Here is a 21454-nt window from a genome sequence, read left to right on the forward strand (position 1 = left end):
TTTCTCCCTCAAATGCAACAAATTTCATTAATATCGTTTTAGGTGTTACTTCAGAGTAGCATTTTCACCAGAGGTGCCGGCTTGCACCCGTGCATACTTATGGGTCCAAACATTTGTTATTTCGATTCTAAAGTTGGCCTTCGCTGAATAATTTCAACTGGACCAGTAAGCACGCACAAGCCTGAACACTATGGTGACCCCAATAGCGACACACTTAGTGGTGGCATCTGTCACGGCAAAGCGTGGGAAACAGTGAATGCATTGAACATCCATAAAAAAAAATCTCCCGTCAAAAATGCCTATTTTGGCCTGCCATAGGAAGATTTTTAAAGGGTAACCACAGCTAACAATGTTCGATTATGGTATTTACCCGATTCCAGCACATGGCTTCTTTTTATTTTTATTTTTATTGAAAACTGGGCCTTAAATTTCCTGTGCGTTGCAATCCAATATGAAACCAAAACCGTATTCACAGCATTTGTATGCTTTACCCCAACACACGCTGACTATAGGAAACTGGTCACCCATTGTGCGACAAGTACTAGATACTTGCCAACATTTCTTGCTAAAAAGTCGGGTGTGCATTAGATTTCTACATTCTTTAGAAGCTCTAATGTAATTCCTACATTAGTTTCCTACTTTGGACACATAAAAAGTGGGCGCACGTTTGATACAGAGGCAGGTTAAAATCAGGCAAGTAATGCAAATGAATCAACTGTGTGTTTTTCATTTTTTCTGCATCTTGGTTAATTCAACCCACCAAATAATTGGATCAATTTCAGCAATCTAGACAGGGTCAAATTAAGGGAAATAGACTGTATTTGAATAGGTGACATCAGAGTTGGGCCCAAGCAAAAACTTGCTTTTAACAGTAGGGGCGTGTGAATATCAACATTTTCGAATATGAATAATCAGCTTGAAATATTGAACTGAATATAGAATAATGACGTGTACATGCATTTATTAGCAGGTTTGGTTATTATATTTTCCTGCGTATAAGTTGCATTTCTTTCTGAATTTTTCATAGTGTCTTATAGAATGATGCAACTTATATTAAGTTCTTGTTTTTGTTTTCGCAAGAAACTGCTGTCAAAGCACGCTGGGTTGACCTCGTCTGGAAGTTGCTACAAGTTGTGTGCGCGCTATGAAGGTACCGGGTTCTTCTCGTGATCGAGTCACTGAGTACCGTGCGAGGAGGACGGAGCAGCAATGCAAGCGGCGGCAGGCCTACCCACGAGTCAACTGACTCCGAAGTCATCGCATCTGCAGATCGCTTTCAAGATAAGGCGCGCCCCACTGTGCAAATTACACAGTTGCTACCAGAGTAAAAGCCATCCCCTTCCCTGCCGCGCTTTCTTCCCGCTTTCCTCTCTTGTGCGGGATTTGGCTCGCCGTAGCATGCTTTCACTCGCACATACAGCACACGACGCACAGGGACAATGTTATCGCTCTTGATTTATATGGAACATCGCAGTGACCACGATGGCAGAAATGCGCTTGGAGTGACTATATAATTGCTATCGTAATTCTATAGGAATGGCACCAATATGTTTGACATTCACAAAGTGAAATGTCAATGCATTTCTTTAAAGATCCCTTATCAAATGAACAGGTGGGTCTTATACACCGGTATGGCTTATGTTTTTTTCTTCTTATTTTTGGCAGGGGGGAACTGCTGTTTTGAGGAGGGTGCAACTTGTACAACGATGCAACTACAGACCAGGAAATAAGGTATTTTACCATGTTGAAGCATCGCAATACCATTGTCAACAGTAAAAAATTACCAGTAAGCCATTATCCTAAAATACTGCGTATTTAGCTCAAGTTAACTTGGAAAATTGTGTAATTTCCACTACCTGTCTGTTCTTGCCAACCTGTGCCTTATATACAACATCAAGTGACCATAAACGCAGCCATCTGACCCTGTGCTAGCCGTCACTCATCGCATTTGCTGTCAAGCAGTAAGCTCAGGATTGGGAGCGGCACTGCAAAAATTTGGAGAACACTTAAGCTTCGCCTTTAAGAGTGCAATGCGATAGCATTCAAAGATCCCTGACTGCTTCTCACGCTTCTCGGCAATTGGAGCGCATGTAACCATAATGTTTACCAGGAAACGCTGGCTTTGTGGTAGAAACATAGCCTCTTACGTGGGCTGCGATGCGAGGAAGGTGAGTGCCAGCTGGCAGTATTTCAAGGAACCGGTCACACCGTTCTGTGGTCCCCAAGACACCCACACACCGATGCGCACAAATGGCGGACACCGCGGTTGGTCTGTGAGCGGTATCAACGCTGGAAAAGGGGTTTCTTTGAGTTTTCGGGTAACAAAATTATGCTTTCTCGTATAGTCAAATTACAATCCGAGAGCTATCATGTGTGTAGGTTGCGTGTAAATCATAGTTTACTATGATTTTTCCACGTATTTTAGCTTGAGAAATTAAATTAGTTCAGTAAATTCCTTGCGTCACATGGAGGGCCTGGGTATAGGTGGTTCAGAAATCTTTTTGCCGAAATGATATCTGGTGGTGGACGCCGGATGCCAACGCTGGATTTTCTGCGACACGGGCTCTATAACGCTATCGTGTTAAGAGTGTGCACCCTAGTAAACCTGTCCCCTTGCAACTGAGAGGCTGGCTTTTCCGCAATTCTCAGATGTCCAGTGACTAAGCGTGCTTTACAGGTGAAATTTCGTCAGCAGCACAAAATTATCACGACATTCAGCACAATACCAGAGTGATATTCTTAGATTAGATAGAAACAAGCGCTAAGAATCGTGTTAGCTCCCACATTGCCAGCAACATATTCAATTTGTTTAGAATATTCACATCCTACCGAATATTCAAAAGTTTTCACATGCCTAGTTTTCAAATAGAATACAAATGATAAAAATATAATGTTCAAAATTTTTGGAGTATTTGCACACCCCTACTTAACGTTCATCCAATTCGCACACCGTCTTCAGTGACAGTTCATTCAATAAGAAAGGTGTACACTTTTACTTTGCAAAACACCGCTTGGGTGCAAAAGGCAGCACTTCTCAACAATGCCCCAGTAAAATATTGGACAGATTACCTAGGTACAGGGTGTAAAGTGCTGTAGTATCACAACAGTGGAAAAATAGGTGCTGCAGCTGATTAAGACTGTCAGCTAGGATATAGAATTAGATTCTTTTTTTTGTATCAATTTTAGGAGCAGAAGAAATCATGAATGGGTGAAGCAAAAGCAAGATAGGCATATATAATGCAACATTTCAACACAACACAATAACCAATTCGCAGGTGAATGTGCTCTTCTGTACAGACAGTGAAAGAAACGTTTCTTTCTTTCTGTGCTTTTCTTCTCAATATTATTATGCATAGTGCACATGGATGCAGTGAACCAATAATGAAATTAGGAAAAAGCAGTTTTTGGAGGGTACAAGCAGTGTTTTTTTTTTTAGTTGAATATTCTCCCGATAAAGGAGGGGTTAAACAAGCTTCCCCTTATAACGTCTATTAAGATCCTTAACATTTTGAGTCAAGGTTAAGATCTAGTTTTGCATAAACTCAGTGAGACTCTAAACCACTTGGAGCAGAGAGTACCACTTGTGTACGGCAACCTACCATTCTTTTGTTCAAACAACTCTAAAGGAAGCTTTTGTGTTTACTTTGGCTTTGGTTGCTCTGAAATTCCAGAACAAAGTGGAATTCTTTAGTTCATGCCATTCAAGAGAACACTTAACATCAGTGTTTTATTTTTCCATGCTTTCATCTGCTGATAGGCAGTAACGCTAGTACACGTCCTGATACACCATTTGTCCGACAATGTGTGCACTGATATAGTTTTTTTTCTTATGGACGGATCAGGCAAAACGAATAAAAGTGTTAGAATAAAAACTCTGGTCACTGTACAAGATCTCGCATGTGCACACAGGTTTAGAAGAAAAGTCCTTGCCTGAATTGGCGCAGCGAAAATGGCGCCAAGTAGTGGTGACTTGTGCGACTCGGATGCCTTGGTCAACGCCTCCCGCATTTTAGGCAGCACTTGCAGGCATTGATACAGCTTGTATATTTCCTGAAAAAGAAGCAAGCAAAAAGCAGGGAATGAGGGGATAAAATGAATATTAATATATGTAGATACAACGTAAGCAAGCAGAAACCGTGGACGATGACAACACTGGGCGTGCTGCAAGGTAACTTGAGCAGACACAGCTATAGAAAGCACAGCTGTTTGGTGGAAGTCAAACATACTCTTCACTTCATTGGGCATGCACATTTGCGCCGATGACTTCCGGAGTCAGATTTTGTAAAATTGTTCCCTTCATTTTTTTTTTTAATCATTCTGCTCTTCATTGTTGACTTTGCCACCTAGTTTTCTAATGTTGTGAAAATCGGTTTGATGTTCATTCGACACAGATCGAACAAAGAGACACAAAAAATTATTTGGGCACTAATTTTTTTAATCTTGACAGTATACAGTGATGGAACAGCCATTTCACCTTCTGGCGCAGGTCCTGGCACAGGCAAAAAGCTGATTTGGAGCAGCAGCAAGCACTTTTGGAGCAGGGTCCAATGCACACACTATGCAAATATTAACTGATATAGTCTATATGTTGTGGAGATGAGTTTGCGCAAGGCATACCGTGCAAGTGCGATCAGAAAAGGACGCGATGCTCCTCCACACCGCGACGCACAAAGGGCACTACAGCCGTGTTTGTCGATATGGTGCAGAGAAGGCATCACAGACAAATCGTCAACAAATGCGTCTTTATTAACCTAGGATGCAACACAGTGCAACAGTCACAGCTTGTCGACAAAGGCTCACCGCAAGACCAATCGAGTATGCACGCCTGCACCGAACATGACATCATGCAACATATTCATGTTATGCCACGCACATTAGGGAATTCTCGAATAGGGACCGTAAAGGTTTTGCAGCCACAAAAGTAAAATAGCGTCAGCACCATTGCACATGTGCAAGATGCAAATAAGGTTTTGCGTCGGTGTCAGCACCGCTACTTGACCGAAGTAGCGCAGCGGCACAGACTCGACGCAACAGTTTTCTGTCAATGAACAGGGCGGCACCCATTGAAGTGGTGGCTCTCACCGTGCACCACATTCCCTAACACCATTCTTAACTATGCACCACGTGCAACTCTGATCACAGCGGCTCTTTTGCAAAGCCTCGCTATCACCCATAAACAGAAAAAGTTAACCTTTAATCCTAGAATGTGACATCCTCCTTCGGTAAACTCTGTGGTACCACGTAGGTTCAATGAACACTGAAATGGTACGGCCGAAAGGTACGAAATGGTACGAACACCGAAAGATGGTACGGCAGCACTACATTGTACATCCATCAGAGAAAAATGCACGAATGACGAACCGGACGACTCCGACTGGCTCCATAGAGTTTCTCAATATATAGTGAGAAACTCTATGGACAGGCCTCTGCTTCCTTTTATGATGACGATTATTACGTGCTGTTGGTTTTGATTTCAGTTTTGTTAGCTGCAAAGCATCAACATAAGGAGGGTTTGGCTTTTATGCGTGCTTGGCACAGGCTCGACGCACTTTTCTGCTAAAATGCCGTTTTGGCGCAGGATGGGGGCAAATGGTCACTCTCGGCGCAGTTTGGCGCAGCTGTTTTAACAATGAGTTTAAAAGTTAAGCAGACAAAGACTGATTGACAGGTAAGTATAAACCCAGTGGTCCAGAACAGTCCGTTCAAGTCCAGGATGGCAGCTGGGAGTACATAGCAGCCGTACCTGCAGGGAAACCCGCTGTTTATGAAGTCTACGTGACAGCCTGAGAAGGTCGGGAAACTGTCGCAGGAGCTGTTCATGGAGGCTTTGCCGCAGCTCCCAGTCGTCTACCAGCAAGGACACCAGGTCCAGCCGCTCCTCTGAAGCAACAAATGCAGTGCGGTTTATGTACAGAATAATGAAACTGGGCTCACAGCAGAACATACAGCAGACAAAAACATGAGTGAGCATATTTCCTAGGCATACTTGATTGTGACGCTAAATACGTTTTCTGAAAAGGGGACACAAAAAAGAAGGCAGTGAAGCATACTTCATTGTGATGAGTGTCAAAGATGAGCAAGCATAGTAGTGCATAACCACTAGCAGAGGGGTGGGACCACCCAAAGTCACTTTGGAGCAATTTTTGGAGCAAGTAAAATTGCGTTTTGTTACAGTTTGGAGCAGACAAAATTGCATTTTGGAGCAGTTTGGAGCAGTCTAAATTTCATTTTGGAGCAATTTGGAGCAGGTAAAATTTCATTTCGAAGCAGTTTGGAGCAGGCCAATCTGAATTTCGGTGGAATAATGGAATATGGAAGCGCATTTCGAAACCACGACCAAACACAGAATAGATGAACATGAAGCGTGCTTTGTAGCTATAGCGTATTAGAATATAGAAGAGGAGGTCGAGTAGCGGCATGGCACATGCTTTCCTGTAAAGCCGAAAACATTGGTGGCACTGCGATCGAACAATATACTCTCGCGCAGCACTCATGATGATAATGGAGAAGGTTCTCAAGTTATGCGGTCCAATCAATGTGGTAACATAATTTCTGGGTCACCAAATGTCACCGCAGACCTAGAGAGCCGCAATGAACCCTGGGCTGGTATAACATAACACTACTGTAATCTGTTTTTATTGTGACAGCGATTAGATGGACACTCCAGGCGCATTTCTGCTGCTGTCGTTGCCATCGCCTCGATGTTCTGTATAAAGTACATGGGCGATAACATTGTCACTGTATGCTGTATGTGTGAGTGAAAGCGTGTGAGGGTGAGCCACGGAGCAAGAAACATTTAGGAGAGGAAACTCAGCTGTTTGCGCCGACCAGAAAAGGTCACAAACTCACGGAGACGTTATCATGCTGGCGGCGCCTGGCGGCCTGGAAAGAAATTACCGCCGTTGAGAGCGCGCCGGTGCCCGGGCGCTGCATTTTTTTTTTTTCGTCGCGGCTTCTACGACGCGCCGCATGGCGCTGCCACTGTATATGGCCCCGTCGGCACATACAACAATTGTGACTTTATCTGGTCGCCCGCGCTCGCTCGCGCTGACAGGAGTTTCACCTCCTAAATGTCTTACTCCGTGGGGTGAGCCAACGATGGTGGCTTAATGTCACGCACACCAGTGCGGTAAACGGGGAGGAAGAGTGCCGTCTTCCAATGCGCGCCAGGCACTGGGGAAAGGGAGCCTAGGGGTTCTACTCCGGCAGCTGCTGTGTATGTGGGGCCTATCTTGAAAGCAATCTGTGATGGGGACAGACTGCGAGTGCTCATAGCTCCGTGTGCACTGTGTTTTCGCCGCTTAGTCCGTGTTGAAGCCAGGCAGCATGACGGTGTGATGACCCTAATATGGGGACAACGGTTCGTGCACTCAAATGTATTAACGGTTCTGATAGGCGGAGCCTCCGAGAACCCAATTGAAAACAAAGCCGTTGGTTTGAACACACACACAAACTTTTAATGGAACAAAAAAAAGGCTTAAAACAAATGGAAGAAAACAGAAAACATAAAAGAAACACTCAAATAGACATAATCACAGAAAGAAACACACTTGGGGCTAGTATGGAGCTAACTAGTGCGCGAGCCCGGACTTGCCACGACGGCAGGGACACACAACAGTCTCGACACGGCAACAAGCTGACGAAAAGAGCGGCACCGGTCTCACCAAAGGTCGTGGTAGAAGATGGTTGACCGGTCGACCAGAGCTGGCCAGCTCTGGCTTGGAGAGGTAAAGCAGGCGGCTTGGTGGCACGAGTAGACGGCGGCGGCGTTCTGGCCGGGCAGCTGGGTGTAGAGCTCAGGCCCGTAGCCCGACTGCTCTTGTCCAGCCCACGGGCACAGAAGCTCGAACGCTGGCCTCGGGCAGCTGGCGTAGAACTCGGGCCCGTAGCCTGACTGTTCTCGTCGTACCCACGAGCACATAAGCTCACCGGCCTTGGGAAGCTGGCGGCACGCTCGGGTAGACAGGCGACGCACAGGAACAGGTTGGCAGGAGGCCCCGGTCGGGTGAAGTCCTGGTGGCTCGGGTCCGGAACCCGACGGCCCGTCTTCAACGCCCGCTCCGGTGGTTGACCTCCTCCTGGCGTCTCCCCTACGTCTCCCCTGCGTCTCCCCTGCATCTCCCCGGCATCTCTCCTGCGTCTCCCGCTTCTGCCAGCGCACCACGCTTTTTCTTCTCTCTGGCCGATTAGGCATTTTCCGATTGGCTGCCTGACACCCCGTGGTCTTTCCTAATTGGTTTGCTTTTCTTCTTTTAGTTGTTTTTTTGCGCCATGCGTTCACGTGCCGGACGCTCTTCGGCGTTGTCGTTTTTCTCCTTCCAGCACGGAATTTGCCTTTGCGCGTGCACTCCTTGTCGTCTGCTCCTGACCGTCCCGATCACCGCATTATGTCGCACACCACACATCACAGACGGTCAATTCACTCGCTGCTGCTGCCGCATGTCCTCACTCCAGCATTTTAACAGCAACTTTCCGTGGTCATTGAGTGAGATGTGTTCATGTTTGTTTGTGTGTGCACCACACCATACTTGTTAATTTAGTTAGTAAGCTAATGTTTACAAGTTTATATGGCTGATAAAACTACTATCCTTACTTTGTGTACCTGTCCACTGATTTGCTATCGCAATTAACACTTCGCCTATCAGGTAAAACTGGCTTTTTATTCCAAATCCACATGATAGGTTAAAATGACTCGGGCCTCACCCACATGAGAATTAAAACAGATTGGAATAGTTTTACATTATACCGGCCCTGGTTATAGAGACGCCTGCCCGCTGAATTCACTGCAGTGTGCGCCTCCTTAATATCTAGTTTGCACGCAGCGTCCGCAGCCTACATTTCGTTGTCTTGTGCCTCATCTAGGCATCGCCACGCCACTCGGGCCACTCAACTGTATTCTAGTACACTCTAAATACAACCCCCCTGCCCGTTCCAAGAGCAGCGACAACAGCCGGGAGTGGCCGCATGCACGCTGGCCACTTGCCGAAAGTGCAAAAAAGTCCAGTGTTATAAGCACGGACACTACGAGAAACTGTGCGGGAGGTGCTGTTGCACAGTGTGCAGAATGTGAACGACTGGACGCTTTTTCAGAGAACGAATCCGCTCGTTATTTGAGGCTACTGCCAAAGCACACATGCCAACGTCGTTCTGGCGCAGCTTGGTGCAATTTCGGTCAATTTTCTGTGTTTGGCGCAGTTTGGCGCAGGAATTTTGCGTTTGTATCAAAATGGCACAATTGGTGCAGGAGTCCCATCCCTGCTAACACAAAATCTTAATTTTAGCAACACATATTTAAAATGCAGTGAAAAATGGAGCTGGGCAGGTCATGTAATGCGCAGGTTAGATAACCATTGGACCATTAGGGTTACAGAATGGGTACCAAGAGAAGTGAAGCGCAGTCGAGGATGATAGAAGATTAGGTGGGGCGATAAAATGAGGAAATTAGCAGACGCTAGTTGGAATCGGTTGGTGTAGAACAGGGGTAATTGGAGATCACAAGGAGAGGCCTTCGTCCTGCAGTGGACATGAAACGGGCTGATGATGATGATGATTTAGCTAGGTAACACAGATTGGTCACAGCTAGGTCACACAGATTGTTATGCGAGTGAGTCATTTGAACATCTTTCCCTCTTTGGTTCCCCCATGTGTCAGGATTATGGTAAAGACAGGAGGCAAAAGAAAAGGTAAGAATGTTAACAAGAGAACTAATATGTTTTAACTTTTATGCAGTTAATCCTTCGATATAACAAACTTTAATATAATGAAATTCTTGATATAACGAAGTTTTTTACTTTTTATGCTTCTTATCTATAGAACACCATGCATTTGGAACCTCAATATAATGAAGTGCGCTTACACAAGATTTCAATATAACGAAATTTAATTGCCACAGCAAAGGAAAACGGAGACAATAAATGGAAATTTCCATGGAAGCGGATGGTGAAATGGTTGAATTATAGGCCGCTCCTTGGGAATGCACCTCCCAAATCGCACACCACACAACCAAGGAAGATCACCAAAGTGGAGCAGCATCACATTCCATATAAAGTCCAAGCGTAATAAGATCCTACAATGCCCCACATGCTCTATGCTTTGGGTGCGAATTACAGAGTGTAAGAGTGAGCCAAGAAGGATGGTGGCTTCATGCGAGCTGTCTTGCTGCACGAGCATGGGGAAAGGCTAGAGGGGATTGAGCTAGCGGTAACGGTAACATGATCGAGCACGCACAAAGGTGGAGAGGGAATGGGTGGCAGGTTGGTAGCACAGCTCCTTTTCTAATGCGACCGTGGCTGGGCATGGCTGCCAACGTGGCTGAACGCATATGCAGCCCGCATGTTCTGTTTTAGAGATAATCTGCCATGCGTGTAAAGTGGGTGTGCCAAGATGGCATGGAATCGTGTGCTCTGTCATCCCGCATGTTTAGTGCTGGAGGTTGCACAATTTCGAGTGTCAAGGACATGTTGAAGCGAGAGGCAGACAAAGCATTCGCTCCACGCTGTCGGCACTTTTCATGATAGCGTCATCCCACTACAGGCGACACTATAAGCCACAGAGGTGCGCAGTGGACGCAAAAGTGTGGCTGGCTTGCTTCATACCGCTGATATGAAATATTGTCGACAAAACAGTCAACCGTACCGCTCGTAGTCAACTCTCAAATTCAACAAAATGAATTTTTTCTCACTTAAATTAGCTTTTTTCAATTGTCCAATAATTCAGAAAATTTTGCAGCCTCTTTTGTGTAAAAAATGTTTATTGGTGACTGTACTCATTCAATAAAACGAAATTTCAGTACAACGAACCAAATTGACAAAAACAATTTCGACTTGGTTATATCAAGGTTAACTGTACTATCCCATGCAAAAGAAAGGAGATACGAACATGAATGATGAAAAAAAGAATAGAGTTGCACCAGAGCACCCTGCCCCCCCTCCCAGTCACAATCTGCCACATAAGTTTCTTAAAAAGAAAAATCAGAGCTTTTGCAACCTGTCATACCGATGACAGGGTTAGAAACCTGTGCTTGGAACCTGCGCAGCCATAAGTAGCAACAGTTTTAAACATGAACATGACATTCCTACAAGTAAAGTGAAAAGGAAAAAAGAGGAAAGGTAAGGAGATCAATTGGATGAATGTCTGGCTTGTAACCTGACATGGAGGGGACGAATGACAGAAAGGGGGACAGAAAGCACGAAAGAGGGAACACCGTTTGCACACAGGCATGACTATCGACACACCATGACAGTGTGAGTGCAGTAAAATATTGTTAATTCGAACTCCTAGGGGAATGACAATTTATTCAAATAAGTGGGAGTTTGGAACTAAGGAGAGCCCCTTTAGACATAGTGCCCAGTCAATTGCGTAGTACAAAGCGCAAAACCAAAACTATCACTGGGCTCGCATTGACAAAGTCTTTTCTTTCCTGCCGGAAGAAATGGCAGAAGAAGCCCACGTTTCGTGTAAAGACTAAGTGTGCTAAGATTGCGCCACATACGCCATTTGCAGTGGGTGTGTTGGTAACATGTGAGTTTGAGCCAAGAATGGTGGTCTGATATGCACCATCCTCCAGCATGCCCAATGTTAGAAAGGGCATGATTGAGCACACCCTAATGTGATCAAGTGCACGCTAGGAGATGGGAAGGGAGGGGGGGGGGGGGGGGGGGGAGCATAGGTGAGCGCATAGTAACATGATCAAGTATGCAGTATAAGGAGAAGGGTGACATAGGTGGGCGCGGTAATGTGATCAAGCTCGCGATGATGGCTCGTTCCTGCTCCTTTTAAAGGTCCGCTCACCAGGCCACGTATAAAATTTTGGCTTATGCTGGAAGTTGTCATGTGCCCTCTAGGGAGCGTTCTACGACAAAAATTTTTTTGATTCATTAATAGCAGAGATAAAAATAGTTGAAATGCTGCGAACCCATGATTTCAGGAGGCAAGCTTCACTGCCAACACAGACACTCTCTCCACTTTCCCCCTCTCTAGACTGCGACAGCGAAACTCCTTCCCTGCGTTCTGCCATACCAGAGCCGGAGGATCACATAATGCATACGTCATGGGCCCCACCTTATTTTTTTTCACTCCTTCGCACACCGAGCGTCTGATCCGGCGTTACGGCAGAACAAAACACATTGAATCCTGCTGCTTGTGTGGCGCGTCGGACGCCAAAGCATACCACATGTCACCAGCTTTTTCGCACACCATATCGAACGCCCAATCATATCACGTGTCTCCTATTTCATGGCAGCAAGTTCGGGGTGCGATTATTATGCAAGGAAAAGAAACAACTCACTTTTTGATTGCAAAAGTGGGGGTGCATCCATTCTGCAAGTAAATACGGTACTCCCCATGAGAGAAGTTTGCCACTGCCTTCTTTGCTTGTAAATGTTGATAAAACAGCAGAGCAGCCACTGTTTTCAGACGATTCCGCAGTTTTGCATAACCTCCACTGTGTATTTAATCTACTCCCTTGAGCAAAAGTATACAGACCACGGATTTTGCAATAAAACCGATTTTCTTCTCCACTTATGAATCTAACTTGAAATAGAGGACTGCAGTCCAATCTCAGTATTGCCAACTTTCCAGTGCATTTGTCAACCTCAGTTTGTGCATCTAAATTACGAATAAATGCAATTTTTTGGTGACCCTGCGGTCTGTATACTTTTGCTCAAGGGTGTACAAACAGGTTATTTAGCCAAAACTTTAGCCAACCTCAAACCAAGCGATATGAAACTAAGTGGATTTCTTGCCAAACATAGCAAATAGTATTTTTAAACTGTTCAAGGATGACAAAAAAAAATATCGATGTAAGAAGCAATCCGATAAAAGCAACTACTCTATAAAAGCTAAAAGAATAGAGCTGAAATAGCACAACTGTGCAGAAGTCCAATAAGGATGACACAAGGTGCATTTTCGATCGAGTTCGAGCCAGGTTGGGATAGACTTTCTTGGTTATGGGCTCCTTTGTGCAAGCTGTGGGTGGAGCCAATAGAGTGTGAATTTGGGTCCACCAGGAATGCAGAAGGCGGTGCAGAGTCACATTTGTTAGTTACGTTACCCGCTACTTCCACAGTGCCGTGGCCACCTCGGCCATGGCGCTGGGGTGGCCACGGCCCCTCTCGCAGCGCTCGTTTTGCCGCTAGTTGTGGCTGGTGCATTACGGTGCGATGCAGAAACGGCGACCTTGCCATACGAGAAAGGGTGAAATTTCCGCCACGTTTTTTTTTTCTTCTTTTCTTTTGTGTGTGGCATTGAGGGGTTTCTAGTAAGTGTTTCCTCTATGGCGGGGTCAGAGCAATGCTAGTCGGAGGCGCCTCCACATGATTTGGCATGCTGCTGAGAGCATTGCCAATGTGCGGTATGTTCGAATTAACTGTTGCAAATGCTTGCGCGTTCGAATTATCGGGCATTTTCACCCATAGGAATACACATAACTTTGACAAGACCGTGGTGTCAGTTCGAATGAACCAGAAGTTTGAATTAAGTGTGTTCAAATTCAGAAGATTTGACTGTATTTATTGTTTATTACTTTCTGCACAGAGAGGCAGGGAACTTCATCTCACTGTCTCTGTTTATAAGACAATTTCATTCTTGTGGATACATTTTACATGCAGATTATAGTTGCAAATGTAGCTAGAACTCAGTCAGCTTTTTAGAAATTCTGGGGGGCCGAAACTGAATGTTTTAAGTGTTTTTGAAAACATGACCTGCAAGTCTCTTTTTCTTTTCAGTTGGAAACTCTCGTCAGGCTTCATGAGCCATAATGAGGCAAGAAATTTTTTAAAGAGGCTCACCAATACGATTGAGGTCGCAGAGTGGCTGTCGCAACCACTGGCTCAACATCCGCTGGCCACCCACCGTGCGGCACCGGTTCAGCAAACGCAGAAGGCTCGGCTCAGAGGCTGCCTTGCTACCTGTGTTCAAGAGGAGAAGTTTGCACCCACAGTGCTCTCATGATGACAGTAAAACAGTAACACTATATGTCCACACTTCACATGCCCCAATCAGCCAACTGTTAAAAAAAATTAAATTATGGGGTTTTACGTGCCAAAACCGCTTTATGATTTTGAGGCATGCCATAGTGGAGGACTCCGGAAATTTCGACCACCTGGGGTTCTTTAACGTGCACCAAAATCTAAGCACACGGGTGTTTTCACATTTCGCCCCCATCGAAATGCGGCCGCTGCCGCCGTGGCCGGGATTCGATCCCGCGATCTTGTGCTCAGCAGCCCAACACCATAGCCACTGAGCAACCACGGTGGGTCTAGCCAACTGTCTATTATACCAGACTACATTATGGTTGCTGGACAAAGCAAGATGCATTCCTAAATGATGCACCAATTAGCCTGCTTGCCTTTGCAACAAGGTAAGTTATGGCCACAGAATTAAGTGCCACAAAATCCGGCTTTGCCATAAAATCTGGCTTGCTTCATTGCTTTTACATATGATAGTAAGTTGTAGGGAAGCTTATAGACTCAGAAGTATTGGCGTGGTCATAAAATTTGTCTTCTGGTGCCCTGCTGCTTGTCCCGCTGCAATTTGCACCGGTGTTCATGCATTTGTGCAGCGTAAAAGCTTATAGCATTTTCAGTACCCAGCACCTGCCACAGCATACTGCCCTGGGCGCATGCACCCCGTGCACCCAGATTTCTCGCACTTTATATATGCATTTGTGCAGTAAGCCTTTGTATAGAGCGAAAGAAAACACATCCAACACATAGACTGCAGAACTGATAACTGAGCACACACTTGCTCTGTATCTTTACTTTTCTCCATTCCTGGCCTGTTGTGCGGGCACTACACTTTCATAGCTCCTATGTCGCTTGAAAAACAGCAAGCATTATCAACTGCAACATTCTATTTTTGTTTCACATGAAAACTTCTGCAAATTTTTCATTATGCAGCTTTACACATGGCACAGCATCTAAGTCTGCTCTAAATCATGTTAATCTTTGAAGAGCAAGCTTCCAGTGTAACTGAACTCCAGCGAATGCAGCTCCAAACTTGTGCCATTCGCTACAAATGCAAGTGCCCTACTGCCAGGCCATCACTATGGTCACACTGTTCTCTCTGTATGGCTAAGACGGCTACTGCAGTGAGTGACAGGCCAGACTTCATGACTGATGAGGCTAGCTTGGCAAAGGATAGAGTTGTTGTAACAAGCATGTAACGCCCCCTCGGCCATAATCTTCGCCGGCCCACCAGGCTCGGTGGCCTGCCAGGCTGGGTAGGCAACATTGGTCACCGCACCCAATAAACACTGATGAGCACAGCTGCTCGGCGGTCAGTCATCGTTCATCACCACCACGCTACGGAGCGTCTGTCCAGCAGCGGGTGCCTCGAGCCCTCCCTTGTTCACGAACCCGGGCAGATCGTGACAGTTGTCAATACAGTAAACGGAAGCAGTTGAAGTCGATTATGAACTGAAAAGCAAGAGCAACAGTGGATAGCTGAAAACCAGCTGTCTGGTCACAGACACTGCAAACACAATTCAGTGCATGCCACTCCCACACTCCAGGCAAGTGTGCTGGAGGCTGTATGACCATCGCCACGGCAACAACAACAAAAAAAAAACGCTCACCTTCCCCATCTGCTGGCAGTACAGCCAGAGCTCGAATGGCTGCATTGTTGAGGCGCACAAACTGACCAAATTCAAATGTGCAAAGCCGAAGACAGCCAAGGTGCTCAGCACATGATGTCAGCTGCATACAAGCAAGCACAAAGCAGAATATTTTGCTGTGAACTGCCATAAAGTCACCAAATGCGGCAAACATTTAAGAAAACCCTTCATATTTAAAATGCCAGCGTTTAAGGCTTAAACCTTGGCACCTTCACATTTCCAATGATGTGTAACCTTGAGGAAAATGAAAAAAAAGATGATGCCTCGGTGAAGCAGGCAAAAATATTGAAGCTCAGTAGATAAAGGCATTTCCCAAGAAAGAGGTGCGAGAAAAAGCTTAGAATGAAGTACACATGTGAAGAGGTAAAGAGACTAGATTGGAGTGCAGCCAGAAGAATGTGAAATCATAAAACTCCTTCGACATTACGAGAATAATTACAATCACACCCAATTTCCAGCATTGCAAATAGACTGCAATTAGAACAGGAAGGTCACAAAAAGTGTGCATGGCTTTTAAAAGGGGCCCTGGAACAATTTTGAGTAGGGGTGTGCGAATATTGAGCATTAACGCATCGAATCAAATAGTGAGTGTTCAAATATATCGATTTGCAAATCAGCTATTTACTAATTAATTTTTCAAATATTGAATGTGTTTGGCATAGAGACACACAAGTAGTGCCACATGTCCCATGTGCCATGGTGCTCCTTGTGCTCAGTGACACGTAAGTGAGCATTTCACCTCCTTTTCGACACTAAAGGATCACCAAGAGCACCGCGGATGGGCTGGCCTGGCTGACACGGTAATGGACTTTGTCGCTGCAAACACTCCCCAACGTCAGCCTGATACGGGAATCGGCTAACACAGCACCTGAACACTGTCATTCACAGAATGGCACCACGTGAGCCGGGGCGACCTCTGTATGCACAAGGTTCATCTGGGTCGACAGCACCGATCGATATGATAACATCACACAGACAGAGCGAACGGCAGCAAAAGCAGCACATATTCTGTAAGGTGTGTCGACATGGCATGAAACCGTATTATTCGTCGCCGACTCCCAGATTCATCAAAATGAATTGTTTTCTCATTCAAATTTGCTTTTTTCAATTGCCCGATAATTCAGAAAATTCTGTAGCCCCTTTCCTTGAAAGAAAAATCGATCGGTGACTGCACTTACTCGCATAAAAGGTTGAATTTAACTACAATCAAATTTCGATATAACAAAGCAAATTGCCGATTTTACATACTTCATTATACTGAGCGTTAACTGTACTTGAATGTCCCGGGGTAGTCTCTAATCGTGTCCTGCATTTACCTCGATTTCTCGATTACTAAGGCTCTGTTCCCGATAATATTTATGCCTTAGAGATTCTTGGGCACTAAACTATTACTTTAGCTTGACTTAATATTTGCCTTTAGTGTGCCTTTAAGCCTTTAAAATGTTTCAACCAGTACACCACATTGGGAACCAGGCAAGAGATCACGTACGTGGACTGGGCTGAAGGCCATGTGCGTGAAGTGGGTGATCAGCCAGCAACTATCACAAATGCCTACCACGTTTCCACAAATGCCAACCAAGCTCGTGTGTGTGCTTACTAGATGCAACAGGAGAAGCTCGCATATGGGCATAAAGCTAATAAAGCTCCAAAGTGATGTTGCATAGCACAGGCTAAATTGACAGTCTTGCGGAGTCAAGGCCACGTTCGCAGCACCTACACTTCCAGAAAAACCACAACCCTCATCAGGCTGTGCAATAGTTGAACGCAAAACGCACCGCAGCCTCGGATATCACAAAATTTCAAATAAACTTTATTTTAATGGAGCACAACAGTGAGTAAAAGTCTGCAAACAAATGTTCCGCTATGCTGAAATTCAGCAAGATTGATTTTACTTTCACAATTAATTTTGTCTTTGACTACCTGATTACTCGGGCGTTTTCACAGCAATGTCCATGCTTGAAATTTGGTCAGCAACTGTAAATGTGTTGCGTTCTTCTGCACAGAAGTCTGAGCACAGTTCGATGCTTCAATGAGCAGCCATAAGCCTGCCTCACGTAAGGCCTACAGCGGGCAAAAATCAGAAAAATAAAATTCCAGCTACGCAAGTAAATACAATATATCTTAAAGGGGCCTTGAAACACTTTCCTAACCAATAAAAAATGGCCTCACTATTAAAGAATGTCATCTGACAAATCTCAAGCCGCAAAATTTTTCTGAATCTTTCAACTATGAGCGAAGTTATCGCACAGATACCAGTGTCTTTTTTTTATCTCCACTAGTCAGGGAAGCTACACTCGCTACAAAGCCGAGAAGCCAAAAGGGCAAGTTGAGCGTCAAGGCAGCGAAAGGGCTCGTCAGGGCTCGCCGTGGCGGTCGCTGTAGACTAAGCTGTGCAGCACACCGCTGCCATCTCAGAGGCCACGCCTAGCAGACAAACCTGGAGTGTATAAACCGGCAGTGCAAAGATGAAATGATTTTTCTATCTTTTTGGGATAGCAGACATACATATCTGTTTTATTTAATGAACTCAATATTAGCAATTATGTATTAATATTACTGAGAATTCGCTCGCGATCACGTAATCAACCAGCAGCGTTGGTGGGTCCAGCTGCCTGCAACGACGCAGCATGATGACGTCGCGGAAGCAATAGCAAGCGATTTTTCGATGTTCTTGAGAAGAGACTATAAATTCCATTATGCATGCAGCGCAGTAATATTTGGCTCACATATTCGCGACAGCCTCTATGACAGATCAGCAACCTTTCTTTACTAAGTTCGATATGTGTTTCAGGGGCCCTTCAACCAATCATAAAATATCCATAGGAGCCTGATCAAAGATAACAGACATCTGTTCATGCAGTACCACTGTGACAAACCCACATGTGCAAGGCATTATTTCGGCCAATGTTGCAAGGATGCCACCTCTTAAGAAAAGAGCTGCTTGGAAGTACTCTATGCAAACCCTTGATAGAAGTGATGATGGCTTGTACTGAAATCATGGAAGAACAAGGGAAGGGGATGCTTCGATCTGGTACCAAGGTTTCAACAAAAAGACTTGGTTAGATCAAAAGCAACAGCAGTTATCTTTTACATTGTCATGTAGTGACCATCAAGAACACAGGAGCAAAACTGTGAATGACGAAACTAACTTTTATTGGGCGAACTTGTGCCCACAAAACAAGTGGCGCTCAAAGCATAACAATAGCGGTGAACACAGTCGGCGATCGGCGAAATCTGATCAGTAGGTCAAGGGTGTCGGCTTTTACACAGCACACATCGAAGGTTCCTGTGTTACCACTGGTGCCTGCGTGGTTTCCAGAAACTACTACACCATTCATTTCGCACATGCAATTTGATTATAGAAGGTTTGGCGAGGATATACACAACAGATACAATCAACAATAACATTTACGTAAGTTCTAAACCGTGCAGGCGTGTCTTGTGCTAAACGATAATGTTAAGTTGTGAACGATTGAAATACAGTCCTCAAGAAAAGGATAAACAAAAACCCGTGTCAATACCGTGTAAACAGGCTCCTTCTCCTGATAGTAGGGTGTTGAAGGATAGCGTAAGGGCAAGCGTTCAGGAAAAATGTAGATGGTCCCAATGAACACAGCATGTGGGAAATACTTATGCTTAGTAAATATGATTAGTGTAGTGGGTGGTTCTGCTATGCAAGAGTTCTTACCCTATCAGCTCCTCAGAAATGCCATGAGGAACAGTGGCCGGACACAACCACAACAGAAAAGCAGTGGGGCCAGATTATTGTTCTGCATCTAACATTCCTAAGTCACAAACTAACAGCTTTTTGGAAGTAACTCAGTTTCCTGGACTTGGCTTGTGTAACTGTGAAATTGCTTGTTCAAGTGTTTAAGTGACCAAGTGGTAGTGCTGATAAAATTGAAAGGAAAGCAGCCCTCTCGGGTAATCAGCTAGCAGTCAATGATATACAGATGCAGTACACAACAATGAAATTTAGGCACTTACGTTGAGGAATTTGATGACCGCTGCCAAAGCGTTCATGGCCACCTTCTGTTCCAGTTCAACTATAAGACAAGGCATGTTTTAGTATACAGTCGAACCCGACTACATCGAATTATTTTATATATCAAACAATTTCTAGGCACGCTATAGTTACAATGAGTATGTATGGTAAAAATTACGTTTACATCAAACAAAAATAGCAGCGACTCCCGATATATCGAACATCGAGCGGCGAAAAACTGCCCCCAGAAGTTGGCTTTCCCTCGCGGTTGCGGGGAAACCCGACGGTGCGGCTCCATCCAACCGCTCTCCCTACGGTGACTGCGCTGCTTCGGACGAGCCGTTGACACCCCCCCTGCAAAAAATGATCCTGGCCCGCCCGCAGCACTTGCTCAGACAGCCAATCAGAGGCTCGTGTGCCCTCGTCATGCAAAATGGTGAAAGTGCAAGTTGTCTCGGTGCTTTTCTGGTCCATTGTGTGTGTGCCTTGTGGGCCTTCTCCCGCAGTGTTGCCGTGATGAAGCGGCAGAATTTTCCTTTCATCGTGAAACTCGAAATCATAAATAGGGTCGAACGCAGTGAGAAGTCGGATGTGTCCCCGCAGCGTGAATGATGCCGAGGAACTCTCAGGACGATCTTGAAGAATAAGGGGGAAATTAGGGCTAAAGCGGCCAAACTCTCGCCCCAGTGCCCGTGGCGCCCGACGCATATGCACGGCCGTGTAAGAGTGGTCCATCCGAAATTGCTTCAGCCGTGCCGGCTTCCGCGTGCTCGGTGATGACTGTAAATTCTGGTGAATGCGACGCAGCCGTTGCCGGTGTTGCCGAAACTTCGAGCGAGTTGTCAGAATTTCCGGAAGCTGTTGACGAATCAATAGTGGATGAGTTTGTGAGTGCAAATGATAGTGTCGCGACGACGGGAGAGCCCGAAAACGAAGACTACATCGCCGACATCATACCGAGCACAAGTGAAAGTGGGCACAATGAGGAAATCAACGACGGCCCTTTGCCTACATCCTCCGAAGTGATTGGTGCTGTTGCACTAGTCCTGTGCTTCTGCGCGAATGCGGAAGGTTGCGGCCTCAGCTGCTCCCGGCTCCTTAGACAATGTGGAGAAGTGCGTGCGTCGCAGGCAGCGAAATTGCCCAAGCAGAAAAATATGCAGGACTATTTCATGCGAAACTAAGCTAGTTTCATCAAAAACTGATTTTATAAATGGTATGTCCTTTTATGACATCCAATTATTCAGCAGGCTTATATCGTATTATGCTATATATCGAACTGATTGGCATTTTTTTGGAGATTGATATAGCCGAGTTCGACTGTACTGGACAATCCAGGGCATAATATGCGATTATGCTGCGAAACTTGAGGAAAAGCGAAGTAGTGGTAAACAGAAAATAACTTTTTTTAATGGAAGACACAAAGGTCACTGTAAGAACACCCTGTAGATAGGTACGAAACATTTGCCAGCCTTTCTGAGGCACCTTATCCCTGTTTATAACCTCTATACCACAATGTGCTACTCCATCTGTCATCTCCCTTCTTGATTGTGCCTTTTGTCAAGGATGATTTTCACTGTGGAAGAACTGTACGGCCTGCTCAGTTGCAATTTTCTCTACAACTTGGTAATCTCTTGGCCTAAAGCAAATATTGTAAGCTTCCTAAAGTGCAATCTAAAAAATTATGCAGATCCCACGCACTGTGCGAATCGATGTAAGCAAAGCTTTCGGTGCTGGATGCTTTCATTGATGATAATTAGCGGTGATGTTGATGGCTAAAGCTTGATTTATTCAATGTTTAGGCTAACATGAGAGTGGTGCGTTAATGTTAAGCGTTACCTTGCGTGTACCACTGC

General features: G+C 45.2%; 1 protein-coding gene across 1 annotated transcript in view; it reads right to left on the reverse strand.

The window, feature by feature from the left end:
* The window catches only part of spel1 (DNA mismatch repair protein spel1), an 83181-nt gene that overhangs the window by 31333 nt on the left and 30394 nt on the right, over positions 1–21454 (reverse strand). Inside the window, exons 10-14 of the mRNA XM_075695379.1 lie at positions 19601–19659; positions 15575–15695; positions 13788–13907; positions 5744–5880; positions 3931–4050 (exon numbers count right to left, since the gene is read on the reverse strand). Coding sequence (XP_075551494.1) covers positions 3931–4050; positions 5744–5880; positions 13788–13907; positions 15575–15695; positions 19601–19659 — 557 coding nt within the window. The remainder of the gene's footprint in view (positions 1–3930; positions 4051–5743; positions 5881–13787; positions 13908–15574; positions 15696–19600; positions 19660–21454) is intronic.

Source organism: Dermacentor variabilis, chromosome 6 (genome assembly GCF_050947875.1).
Source record: "Dermacentor variabilis isolate Ectoservices chromosome 6, ASM5094787v1, whole genome shotgun sequence".
Taxonomy (NCBI): domain Eukaryota; kingdom Metazoa; phylum Arthropoda; class Arachnida; order Ixodida; family Ixodidae; genus Dermacentor; species Dermacentor variabilis.